The sequence below is a fragment of the Candida albicans genome, chromosome 4 (assembly GCF_000182965.3).
Source record: "Candida albicans SC5314 chromosome 4, complete sequence".
Lineage (NCBI taxonomy): Eukaryota > Fungi > Ascomycota > Pichiomycetes > Serinales > Debaryomycetaceae > Candida > Candida albicans.
The window spans coordinates 591,127-602,436 of NC_032092.1; the positions used below are offsets into that span (position 1 = coordinate 591,127).

General features: G+C 34.4%; 7 protein-coding genes across 7 annotated transcripts; 2 read left to right on the forward strand and 5 right to left on the reverse strand. All coding sequences in view use genetic code 12, as the record gives it.

Annotated features, from left to right (window-relative positions):
• Nucleotides 1–258: 258 nt before the first annotated feature.
• On the reverse strand, nucleotides 259–1,050 carry MED20 (Med20p; the record flags this gene model as incomplete). Its single annotated transcript, XM_019475370.1, has 2 exons — nucleotides 259–961; nucleotides 1,040–1,050. The coding sequence occupies 2 exons, from the start codon at nucleotides 1,048–1,050 to the stop codon at nucleotides 259–261; spliced, it is 714 nt and encodes a 237-aa protein (XP_019330915.1).
• A 246-nt stretch (nucleotides 1,051–1,296) lies between these two features.
• Nucleotides 1,297–3,690, forward strand: CAALFM_C402850WA (Elongator subunit; the record flags this gene model as incomplete). The annotated part of the gene is made up of 1 exon (XM_715369.2): nucleotides 1,297–3,690. The coding sequence occupies one exon, from the start codon at nucleotides 1,297–1,299 to the stop codon at nucleotides 3,688–3,690; it is 2,394 nt and encodes a 797-aa protein (XP_720462.2).
• Nucleotides 3,691–4,044: 354 nt separating this feature from the next.
• On the forward strand, nucleotides 4,045–4,689 carry CAALFM_C402860WA (uncharacterized protein; the record flags this gene model as incomplete). Its single annotated transcript, XM_715368.2, has 1 exon — nucleotides 4,045–4,689. One exon carries the CDS (start codon nucleotides 4,045–4,047, stop codon nucleotides 4,687–4,689), a length of 645 nt encoding a protein of 214 aa, XP_720461.2.
• Nucleotides 4,690–4,858: 169 nt separating this feature from the next.
• Nucleotides 4,859–6,142, reverse strand: ZUO1 (zuotin; the record flags this gene model as incomplete). The annotated part of the gene is made up of 1 exon (XM_715367.2): nucleotides 4,859–6,142. The coding sequence occupies one exon, from the start codon at nucleotides 6,140–6,142 to the stop codon at nucleotides 4,859–4,861; it is 1,284 nt and encodes a 427-aa protein (XP_720460.1).
• A 210-nt stretch (nucleotides 6,143–6,352) lies between these two features.
• CAALFM_C402880CA (guanine nucleotide exchange factor) lies at nucleotides 6,353–7,120 on the reverse strand (the record flags this gene model as incomplete). The annotated part of the gene is made up of 1 exon (XM_715366.2): nucleotides 6,353–7,120. One exon carries the CDS (start codon nucleotides 7,118–7,120, stop codon nucleotides 6,353–6,355), a length of 768 nt encoding a protein of 255 aa, XP_720459.1.
• Nucleotides 7,121–7,532: 412 nt separating this feature from the next.
• QCR9 (ubiquinol--cytochrome-c reductase subunit 9) lies at nucleotides 7,533–7,730 on the reverse strand (the record flags this gene model as incomplete). The annotated part of the gene is made up of 1 exon (XM_019475371.1): nucleotides 7,533–7,730. The coding sequence occupies one exon, from the start codon at nucleotides 7,728–7,730 to the stop codon at nucleotides 7,533–7,535; it is 198 nt and encodes a 65-aa protein (XP_019330916.1).
• Nucleotides 7,731–8,141: 411 nt separating this feature from the next.
• Nucleotides 8,142–9,503, reverse strand: CRH11 (transglycosylase; the record flags this gene model as incomplete). The annotated part of the gene is made up of 1 exon (XM_715364.1): nucleotides 8,142–9,503. One exon carries the CDS (start codon nucleotides 9,501–9,503, stop codon nucleotides 8,142–8,144), a length of 1,362 nt encoding a protein of 453 aa, XP_720457.1.
• Between the last annotated feature and the right edge of the window lie 1,807 nt (nucleotides 9,504–11,310).

An 11,310-nucleotide genomic window follows, 5' to 3' on the forward strand; every position in this document is an offset into this window, starting at 1 on the left:
AAAATGGAAGGAAGACTATTCTAGAAAAATAAAAAAAAATTCCTACAATCTCATCTCTGCTTATACTTTTGAAAAATGGTAGGGAAAAAAAATAAACCTATATGCAGTTTCGATTCAGCACATACGAGAAATATCAATCACTGAGACTATACAACCACTGTCTTCTCCTTTAATGATAATATCTATGTGGTCAACTTACAATCTTTATTTCTTATATAATTTATTTTCATTTTCTCAAACTAATTACAGTTGTTGACGTTAAAAGTTCAAGATCTTTGAATACTGTAAACAAAGATCTCCATATTTATCTAAATTCTTCTTATCCAATACATCACAACAAAGGTTTCCTTCGGGGAACCCATACTTTTCGACAATTTTGTTGAAATGCTCCTTGAAGCTATTATGATTATTAGTATCACATAAACTATTGCTCATCTCAATTTGTATCAACAATCCACGAAAATTACCATGCAAAAATACGTTTGACGTTCTAATACACAAATTTCCATTTTCCAATTCATATATTTGACCTCCATCTCCTTTAATCAATTGTCGTTGTGTCCACAAACTTTGCAATTTGGCACCTATAAAGTTATCAAATTTGTCATTTAACCCTGTAGTAGCACCTCTGCGCAAGTGATCATTTGGTATACTCAAATCACTTGGATGCCCTAACTCGCTCAATTCTTCTTCAATGGAGTTGGTAAATACACCCGCTGATTTACCATTGATTAATGTGATTGTGGAATCACGTAAATAGGATGGTGACAACGTGAAAAGAAATTTCGATTCTGGCGCTTGTTCATGAGTATCCACTAGTTCCTGAGGAATCGAATATTGATTATTTCTGAAAATTTTAAAGTTGAAATTCCATTTTCCTTTGGCAGTAGGCAATTCATTTGATATTTGATCGTGGAATTGAGTTATTGTCTCTAGGTTTGCTTTTTGAACTAATAGAACTCTGACAAAAAAAAAAGAATGTTGATATTAGTTAGTATACAATCATGTTTGCTTTTCAAAACTATAATGTATCACATACGCTGTTACCATAATCTAATGATTTGAAAAGTATATACAAAGTGTTGCGAGGTCTGTTAAGAAGTATTCACCCTTGTTTTCAACATCAATGTTGTTACTTAAACTAGAAACCAAAAATTGTTTGACACTGCACGACACATATTATCTCTTCTGAGCATCGAAAAAGTGACAAAAAAAAAATTATTCACTTAACTATCTTTACAGTGAAGTTAGTTTGTATTCAATATTCGAAACTAGTTGAAAGTCCAATTAACTACGATGACAAGCCTGGAAATAACTCAGGAGGCTATATTTATTGGTGTCAATAAGCAAAATTTTGTTTCAGATTATAACCCTACTAATAACATTATTGCATTTGGTGCTGCAAATATAGTTGCACTTTGGAACCCCTTGAGCAAAAGTCATAATGGAGTGTACCATACCTTGAAGAAACACGAGAGTGAAGTTACAGGTGTAAAATTTATTCCAAATAGTCCTTATTTGGTATCTATTGGGGAAGATCATATTGTAAATGTATGGAGAGAAAACGGGAAACTGTACGAGTTTGTTCAATCTTTGCAAGATCATACTCATTCAGTTACTTGTATTGCTGTTATAAATGAGAATATCTTTATAACAGGTGGATCTGATCACAATATTATTATTTGGGTATTCAATGAAGCAAAGCAAGAGTTTGAATACGGGAATAAGTTCCAAGTAAAATCAAATTATTTCCCATTAGCTTTAGCACTTCAAGATATTGACACTGACAACTACTTAGTTGCTGTTGGTGGTACCAATAACAATATATACATCTACACTTTTGAATTTAAAGATGGGAAAGTTTCTGCATTAGAGAAAAAGGCTGAATTAACAGGTCATGAAGATTGGGTCAAATGCCTTCAATTTGTCACTGAAGAACCACATAAAAACTATATACTAGCAAGTGGGTCACAAGATAGATATGTTCGTTTATGGAGATTGAAATTGAATGATTTGATTGATGATTCCGATGAGGATCCAACAAAATTGGTGTTATTGTCAAATAAGCAATATAAGTTTGAATTGGCAAATGGATCAAGGGCGGCATTCAGTTTTGAAGCTTTGATTATGGGACACGATGATTGGATAAGTGGGTTACAATGGCATCCTTCCTGTAAAGTTGTGGGACAAGATCACAAATTGCAGTTGTTGACCTGTACGGCAGACACTGCTTTAATGATCTGGGAAATGGATGTTGATTCAGGGATCTGGGTCTGTGTTAGTAGATTGGGTGAAATGTCTGTAAAAGGTGCATCCACTGCTACTGGTGCCTCCGGTGGATTTTGGTCCTGTTTGTGGTTTATTGATCCTTCTACTAAAGAACACTATGTTTTGGCAAGCGGTAAAACTGGGTCCTTTAGAGTTTATAAATCTGATGAAAATGGGCAATCGTTTGAAAGTGTTCTAGGTATAACTGGGGCAGTGAAAGATGTTAATGACATAAAGTGGTCAGTTAATGGTGATTATTTCACTGCTACTTCTTTGGATCAGACAACAAGACTCTATGCACCATGGAAAAGAGAAGGCATTGAATCCTGGCACGAGTTTGCAAGACCTCAAATTCACGGATATGATATGATATGTTATGACAACATCTCACCAACAAAGTTTGTATCTGGAGGAGATGAAAAAATATTGCGTGTATTTGAGATGACAAAATCCATTAGTAAGTTGTTACAGAATTTATGTGGCACACAGATAGTAGAGGAGAACGAGCAACTACCAATAACAGCTTCATTACCTGTTTTGGGATTATCGAACAAAGCAGAAAATCAGATAGAGCAAGGAGATCAACAAGATGTTGATAATGAAGATAACACACCAGAAGCTGCTGAGGATGTTTTGGCTTCACTTGATCTGCCACCAGTTGAGGAGTACTTACAAAGATATACGTTGTTCCCTGAATTGGAGAAATTGTATGGTCATGGTTACGAGATTAGTTGTTGTGCTACATCTCCAGATGGTAAGTTGATTGCATCGGCATGTAGGTCAAACAATGCCAAACACGCCGTGATCAGAGTATTTAATGTTGCTCAAGATTATCAACAAAGTCAGCAAGTTTTACTGGGACATAATTTGACAATCTCAAGTCTTGAATTTTCCCCAGATGGTAAATATTTGTTGGCGGTTTCCAGAGACAGACAGTTTAGTTTATGGGAGGTGATTAACGAACAATCTGGCAGTTTCAAACTAGTAGAATTGAATCCAAAGGCACATGCAAGAATATTATGGGATTGTTCATGGTTCCCAGTTGGCGATTCTTTTACCACTGTATCCAGAGATAAACAAATAAAGTTGTGGAAAGTTTCTAACGACAAGGTTGAAATGGTGGTTTCTACTAAATTAAATGATGCTATCACCTCTGTATCAGTTTACAAGGGTGGTCTCTTTAACAACCAGGCCATTGTTGCGGTCGGACTAGAAGATGGAGGAATTTCCATTTTTGCTGTTGATGTTGCAAATCCTGAATTTAGACTAATTTCAATAGTTGATAAAGAACTTACTCCTTCCAATAGAATTGAAAAATTGAGCTTTAGCAACAAACTTCATAATGGGAAATTGCTTTTGGGTGTTGGGAGCAAAGATACTTCTGCTCGTTTATATAGCATTGATCTGACCATTTTTACATAGATATCTTTTTTTTTGAAATGAATAGAACTTGTATTTATATTTTAATTGAATTTGAGAGATTTTGTAGTTGGTTATGGCGTGGTGCTGGTAGTTCAAAGACCAAGATAAATGGCTACATCACACTTTTGTTCAAACGACACTACCTTGGTTCACTCATACGAAAAACTAAGCGAACGGACTTTCTTTTTTTGCCCTGACAATGTTGATATTTTCCCGCTTTTTTTAACCCTTTGCCCACACACACAGATTTACCAAACATTTTGCTTTGTTTCACCTGATTGTTTTGTCTTCTTTTTTTTAGAACCCAAGTTGTTTTTTTTTGATATACAATAGATAAATAATTCAGTACCAAAAATGTCAGATACTAGTCCTAAGGGAATATTACGTAATAAGCCAGAAGGTTATGTTGAGGAAACTGAATTCCCTGATAAGTTAGATCGAAACGAGGTGATCAAAAACACCAGATTGAATGCCCAATTGGCATCAGAAAGTTCTAAAGGTGATGAAATCAGAGCAAAGATTGCTGAGAAAAAGAAAGAACAAGGTTTGAATTCTGCAGAACTACCTGAACATTTGAAATGGGATGAAATAAATTTATATAAAAATGAACAAGAGAAGACTGCTACTATGAAAATCGATGAACCCAAAACACCATATGAAGGAGGATTTAACCCTGAAGGAGAGTATTATAGGGATGATGATGACAACGAAGGTAATGGAAATGGTGAAGTGGATGATATTCCTGCTTTTGAATTAGGGGAAGGAGAATTTGACAAATTACCCCATGAAACTCTGGGTTCTCTCCATGGTAGTCGAGTGATTAAGGATACTAATCAGCAGGAAAAAGGTGAAGACAAAGAAGAAGATTCTGGAGAAAGAGAGTTGACAGCAGAAGAGAAACATAAAAGGTTTGAAGAGATGAGAAAACAACATTATCATATGAAAGCGTTACCATTGAAACAAAAAATAGAAATACCGGACGAAGACGATGAAGAATAGATTGGGGAAAACAAAACAGCAAATTAGTGATTTAATGCTTATAAGTGCTAGCTTTATTTTCTTAAACCATCGTTTTTTCTTGCTGTTTAGTCTTGTTTGAGTTCAGCTTCTGTATAATTGTTTTTGATAGTTTACATTCTATATATATTATTTTCCTACAAAAAAAAATCTAGTTAAAATATTTCAAATAGGAAGCATCTAAAGAACCAGCTCCAACCAATTCCTTTGCAACTTCAACAAAAGTAGATTTCACTGAAGCAGCATCAGCATCTTTAACTTTATCAGCAACTTCACCTAATTTGACATCGTCGAATTTTTCGATTAACAAATCGACATCAGCATCAATGTCGGCAGATTTAGCTGAGTCACCAAAGTAATTATTGTCTTTAACAGCAGCTCTGATGTTTCTCTTGTTTTTCTTTTTAGCAGCTTTAGCAGCTTCTTTAGCTTTTTTAGAGTTGGCTTTCAAAGCGGCGGCTTCTTCGGCGGCTTTCTTAGCAGCGGCCTCTTCAGCAGCCTTTTTGGCAGCGGCCTCTTCAGCAGCTTTTCTTGATCCAGATTCTTTTTCCCATTTCTTAGCAGCCTTTTCTTTCTTGGCTTTTTCTTTGAACAATTTAATTCTTGGATCTTCAGCATGAGCTCTTTCGACCAATTCGATAATTCTCTTGTTATCTTCTTGCTTCAATTTCTTTCTGTTGGCAATATTCTTACGTTCAATATAACGTTTGTGATCTCTGTTGGCAGTGTCATCTGGAACATCTTCATCTTTGAATTCAAAAGTCTTCCAAGAGTCAAATCTTCCCCAGAAACTGTAGAAAGCATCAACTTCTTCTTTGGTGCTTTCTAAATTTCCCAACAATGGAACTGGTTGTTTAGTAGAAAATCTTGCTTCACTTTCAAATACTGGACCCCAAGCTTCAAAGAAATCGTATTTGGATTTTGGAGCTGGTGGTTTTGGATCATTTTCAACATCAATAGAATCGTATTGTCTTCTCTTGACTGGGTCCAACATAACTTCAAAGGCTTTTTGAATAATTTTGAAAAATCCATCGTTTTCTAATCCACCACTAGCGGATTTTTTATCTGGATGATGTTTCAAAACTTGTTTTCTGTGGGCTCTTCTGATTTGATCTTCAGTGGCTTTACTTCTCAAATGAGATAAACCTAAAACAGCATATAAATTGGCAGTCTTCCATTCTCTTGGGTCGTGTTCTAATAACTCTTCACTTTGTTCTTCATCTCCCAAATCCTCATCTTCGTTGACTTCGATTTGTTTAACATTCTTTTCAGCTTCCAATTTTTCAAATTCAGACCAAGTGTGTCCACGCAAAGTTCTTGAGGCGTGGGCTAAGAAGTAACGACCAACTGGTTCAATTGGACGACGCACTGGGGCAGAGTATTTGGAGACGGCTTTAAATCCGTCAGTAGTTCCTGATGGTAATACAATAGACATGTTCTTTATTGGTATGAAATTAATTGTAGGAGGATTTAAGATGGTTGAGAAAAAAAAATTTTCTTTTTTGCTTCTTCATCTTCTCGTTTTTTGTTTGTGCAAAAATTGAGTGATTGCGTTTCTCTCTCTCCTAACATGAATTGTTCTGGAACATAACTAAGATAAGCATCTATTCATAAAAAAGACTCTATACACTTGTCTAGTTTAGTTTTATTCCTTTATGGCAGACATATCTAATACTTCTATAGACCCTTCTCCTTTAGCGACTTTGTTGCTTCCATCTGTATTTTCAATTAATGTGACCAAGACTCTATAATTTATAGGATCTATAATACCAACAATCTCATATTGTTTCCCATTGTTATCTTCCTCCACAATTTGATCAATAACAGGTTTTATTTCATCTTGAAAAGTCTTTAAGTATGCTTTTTTAGATAACGTAATTCTCACTTTCATTTGAGCTCTGGCAATAGGTATGATTTGTTTTTCAACTAATAATTTGATGGCATCCAATGCTTGAATTTTGGTTGGTTTAGTAGGATTCAAATGAAATTTGACTTCATTCAATACCTTTTCAATCATGCTTGGAGGATATCTCTTTTTAGATCTTGGATTTATACATTTAGTGGAAATTATATTTAAGAATTCATTTTGCTTTTGTTGTAAATTTGCATTTCTTTCCTTTTCATTCAACTGAATTTCTCCTTTGTTTAAGATTTCAGCTATAATTTCATCTTGATTAGTGGTGCCAAAACATTTTTGTAAATCGTCATTATTAGCAACTTGACCTTTGGAAACATTTATGAAAACTTGTGGGATTTGTAACACTTCGTCAATATCCTTTTCCACTTTCAGTCTCCAATCTTGAACTTTATTTTGATAACATGCAATCTCAAATCTTTTCTTTCCCTTTTTCATTCGGACTAAGGAAACATTTGTAAGTCTGATCTGACTATTTGGTTGATTAATCACCGCCATATCTTGAAGTAATGTGCTAATGGAGGATGTGATAATGCGTTTATAGCAAGACGATGAAGATGAGCAATAATTTTTTCTATTGTGTGAGAGCTTGAAGTGTAAAGCGAAAACAAGTTTTTGAAATCATCAACAGACTTTATTAGGTGTTGCAAAGGAAGAAAAATAGAGTTTAATTACAGACCAAGAATGATATCTTTATCTACAAGTTGGACCCAAAGCTATAACATCTTTTTTTAATTGTATATTGTAAATTGTTTATGAATAAAAAAAACAAGGGTGTTGAGTTTGAATATGTAAGTTAAAACACTGTGGAAAACAACCTATTCCTTGTATTTCCCCAATCACTAGTTTTGAAAGTCATTCCATCTTTCAATAATCTTTTCTATATTCTTATTATATTATAACAATTCGCTTATTCGTCATCTTCTTCTTCACCTTCACCTTCAAGGAATTTTCCTTTGACGTTTTTCCATAATTTAGCTTTGTTGTGTTCCTCCCACCATTTGTTCACTGCAACATCGAAAAAACCTTGGAAAGCAAAAGCACCGCCAAAGATAGTGGCAACGTAGATTGAGTTTCTTTCAAGTAAACGACCAAGGACTGTCAACATCTTTGTATTATTAGTTATTGTAGAATTGATTGAAATCTCTATTCAACTGTTAGTTTCTAACTTTTTTTTTTAAGTTCTCACTTTCCTTTTTCATTCTCAGGTCAAATTATTTTTCACTGCGAATTGATTGGTTGCAGTTATATGCAGGATATTTTAGAACTCACTGCAAAACTGGACCATACCATACAGTAGAATAAATCGTTCAATGGTGATTACAATTAATTAGAGACGGACACAGTTTACTTACATAAGATAAATTTTGAAAACCAAAAAGCAAATACGGAACTCAAATTAAAGCTATTCTATGTGCAAAGAAAAATCAAACTAAAAACTGAAACTAAAAAATGAAAAATTAAAAATGAAAAATTTACCCAAATATATATGTAACCAACGTATAATCATTTTCCTCAATTAAACAAATAAGAAACCAATCAATGCAACAAAGCCAAAAAGGGAGGTAGTTTTAGCGACACTAACGGCTCCGTTATTTTCAGTAGTCAGAACAGAAGGTTTTTCTGAAGCAGAGGAAGATGGAGCGGCATCACCAGTTGAGATAAACACAGTGGAGGCAGTACTTGAAGCAGCTGAAGCTGGAGCAGAGTTTGCAGACCCACTAGTAGTACCAGCTGCAGTGGAAACAGATGCAGATGTAGGAACAGAAACTCCCGAAGAACTGGTAACGGTAGTCTTATCACCTCCTTTAGTGCCAATGAAGACAATCACAGAAGCACTTGGAACTGCATTGGATTTTTCGCTGGATGAAGAAGAGCTTGAAGAGGAGGAGGAAGATGATGATGATGATGATGAAGTGGTAGATGAAGGTGAGCTGGATGAAGAACTGGATGATGCGGAAGATGTGCTTGATGAATCTGAAGAAGAGGCGGATGGACTGGATGAACTATCATTGGAGTCAACAGATTGTCCACTTTCCAATTTCTTGATATCATCTTGTGCTTGGTCGTATCTTCCATTAACTTTACCACCATCGGCTTTGATGGATTCCCAAGAACCAGATTGATCAGAATAACTGTATTGTTTGCCTGAAGAATAATCAGCAACCAAAACAGACTTAATACCCATAGTGAATGGAGCTTGAGAGTAATCAGTGATACCACCAGCCCAGTCAATGGTACCTGGTTGATTAGATGGATCACCACCAGCCCAAATACCAGCATAAATGGCCATTGGTGATTGTGGGAAACCTTGTGCATTATCCTTTGGAATGGTTCTGATAACACTACCGTCAACGGACCAAGTAACTGCATCTTTGGTCCAATCAATAACATAAGTATGGTAATCTTTCAATGGGTTGGCGATATCATGATATCCACCACGATCATAAGTAGCAGTATTACCTTTAATGAAATAATTGGATTGCCATTGGTATGGATCACCACCAAACATTTCAATATCTATTTCATCCAAATCATCTGATTGCAAGTAAAAGGACGACACTATACCTTTACCTTCTGCCCCCTTTAAAACAACTTCAACACGACCAAACATGATGTAGAAATTGGATTTGAAGGAAGGATTATCAAATCTCTTTTTCATAGTCAAAGATAAACCATTAGAACCAGAGTCAATAGTACCTTGCTTCTTTAAACTTTCGAAATGAGGACCCAAGCCATTGTCAAATTTTTCTAAAAATGATGATCCCAAAGCAGGAACTGGAGAACAATCACTTGACTTTAATGGGTTACATGTGTCAGCATTAGCATTAGCAGCAAATAACAAAGTAGATGCTATAGTAGCGAGTGTAGTGAACTTCATAATTAATATATGATGTGTGTCGTTTTTCTATTATTATTATTTATTTATTTTTTTGCAACTAAAAGAATACAACCAACAAGGAAGAAAAAAACTTTATGTGAAAATTAAAACTTGATTTGGTTGTTTATATAAAATGAAATCAATAGAGAAGAAAGAAGGAACTGAACAAGATCAAGAAACTGAAAAGATGGATCTACTTAGTATATATATATACTTTTTTTCAATTTTGATTTGTTAGTGGTGGTAGTAGTCACTTCAATAAAATTTTATCGGATATTTGAAAGGGGGGAGAGAATGTTTGTGCGTGTTTATGTATGTGCGGTTTTGTTTAAAGCGAGGCATTGCAAGTAGATTTCATTATGTTTCTAAAAACAAAACAAAATAAATAAAATAAAATTATCGTCACACAAGTATTAAAATTACACAATATTTTGTATAATTGTAATAGAGAGTGTGTATATTATAGAAGAAGAGTTAACTAATTAACTAACAAATGAATATTAATAAATACAAAAACAGTTAAAATACTTTGTGTTACACCAAAAAAATCGGTTTATATTTAGAAACAATACAAACAAAAACAAAGAGAAAGAGAAAAAAAAACGGACCGACACCATGTAGAACAATGGGGGCACAATTGAAGAGAATAAAATTAAAGAGAAACCAAGAAATACAAAGGACAAATACAAAAAGATTATTGGTGGTCACACACTGTGTTGTGAAGTCATAGAATACACTCAATTGTTATTCTTGGGGATCGCATCATTTGCTGATGGAGATCAAGAAAAACAATTGAAAAAATGGCTGGATCAATATTGATGAATTGTATTTATGTGTAATTATTTGTGACGGGTTGATAAGGAGGATGGGGCTAATGCTAGGTGAGTAACCAATTTGCAGATGTCAGAAGACTATTAAATGTTGGACCACTTTACAACGGAGGCTGGATGAGTGGCCCTGTTGAGTAGTTTTGATACGAATATTATTTTTTTTAGTCGTTGCTGCTTGGTTGATAATCATTATCTCTGTTTTAATCTTTGCTGGTCATTATGGACGAATCGGGAAAGAGTTCCAGTGTAAAAAAATAATATTTTCTCGTTTAATTTTTTGCACAATTTGTCCCTCATTCTTCCCGTCGTCCCCTTGATCCGTATCCCCAAATCAGCCAATGGCTTAGTAAGTTGATTTGTTGTAATCGTCGTCATTGATTTGATATAGTAATAGATTGCCAAAACATCAAGTATTAGGTTAGAATTTCCAACAATAAACATGCTTATTAGACGGTTTTTTTTTAACTCTTTTTTTTTGGTGCTGTTATTGTTAGTTTTAGACTATTGTCAACAAGAGGCTAACAATAGTAAAAGAAAGAAAAACACGAAGAAAGCAATTGATGCGTAGTCCATAATGTGGACTTATCATCCTTTACACTCTTAGTATACATACCATTAACACAGTGACGATAGTTTATCTATCTTGAGTTTTTCAGAAAAGTACTGCGCCAAACTTTTGATTTGTTATTCGCGTTATCGTTAGTATTTTCTTATGCAGTTCTTTAAGATTAATAATAACCAATCTGTGGTTACTCTTTCTGGTAAAATTATTGGCAGACTAACGTTATGACATAAAGCTGCATATTTTAAGGTTAGATGTGAATGAGTGAAGCAAACATTCTTTCAATGAATTATTCTGGATTTGAATAAGTGGTGCTATATTAGCTATTGGTAATACATTTTATACACCTTTCAAGGTTCTGTTTGGTTGCATAAAAAATCTAGAGTAGAGACAGGTTTGCATATTATTTATGAGG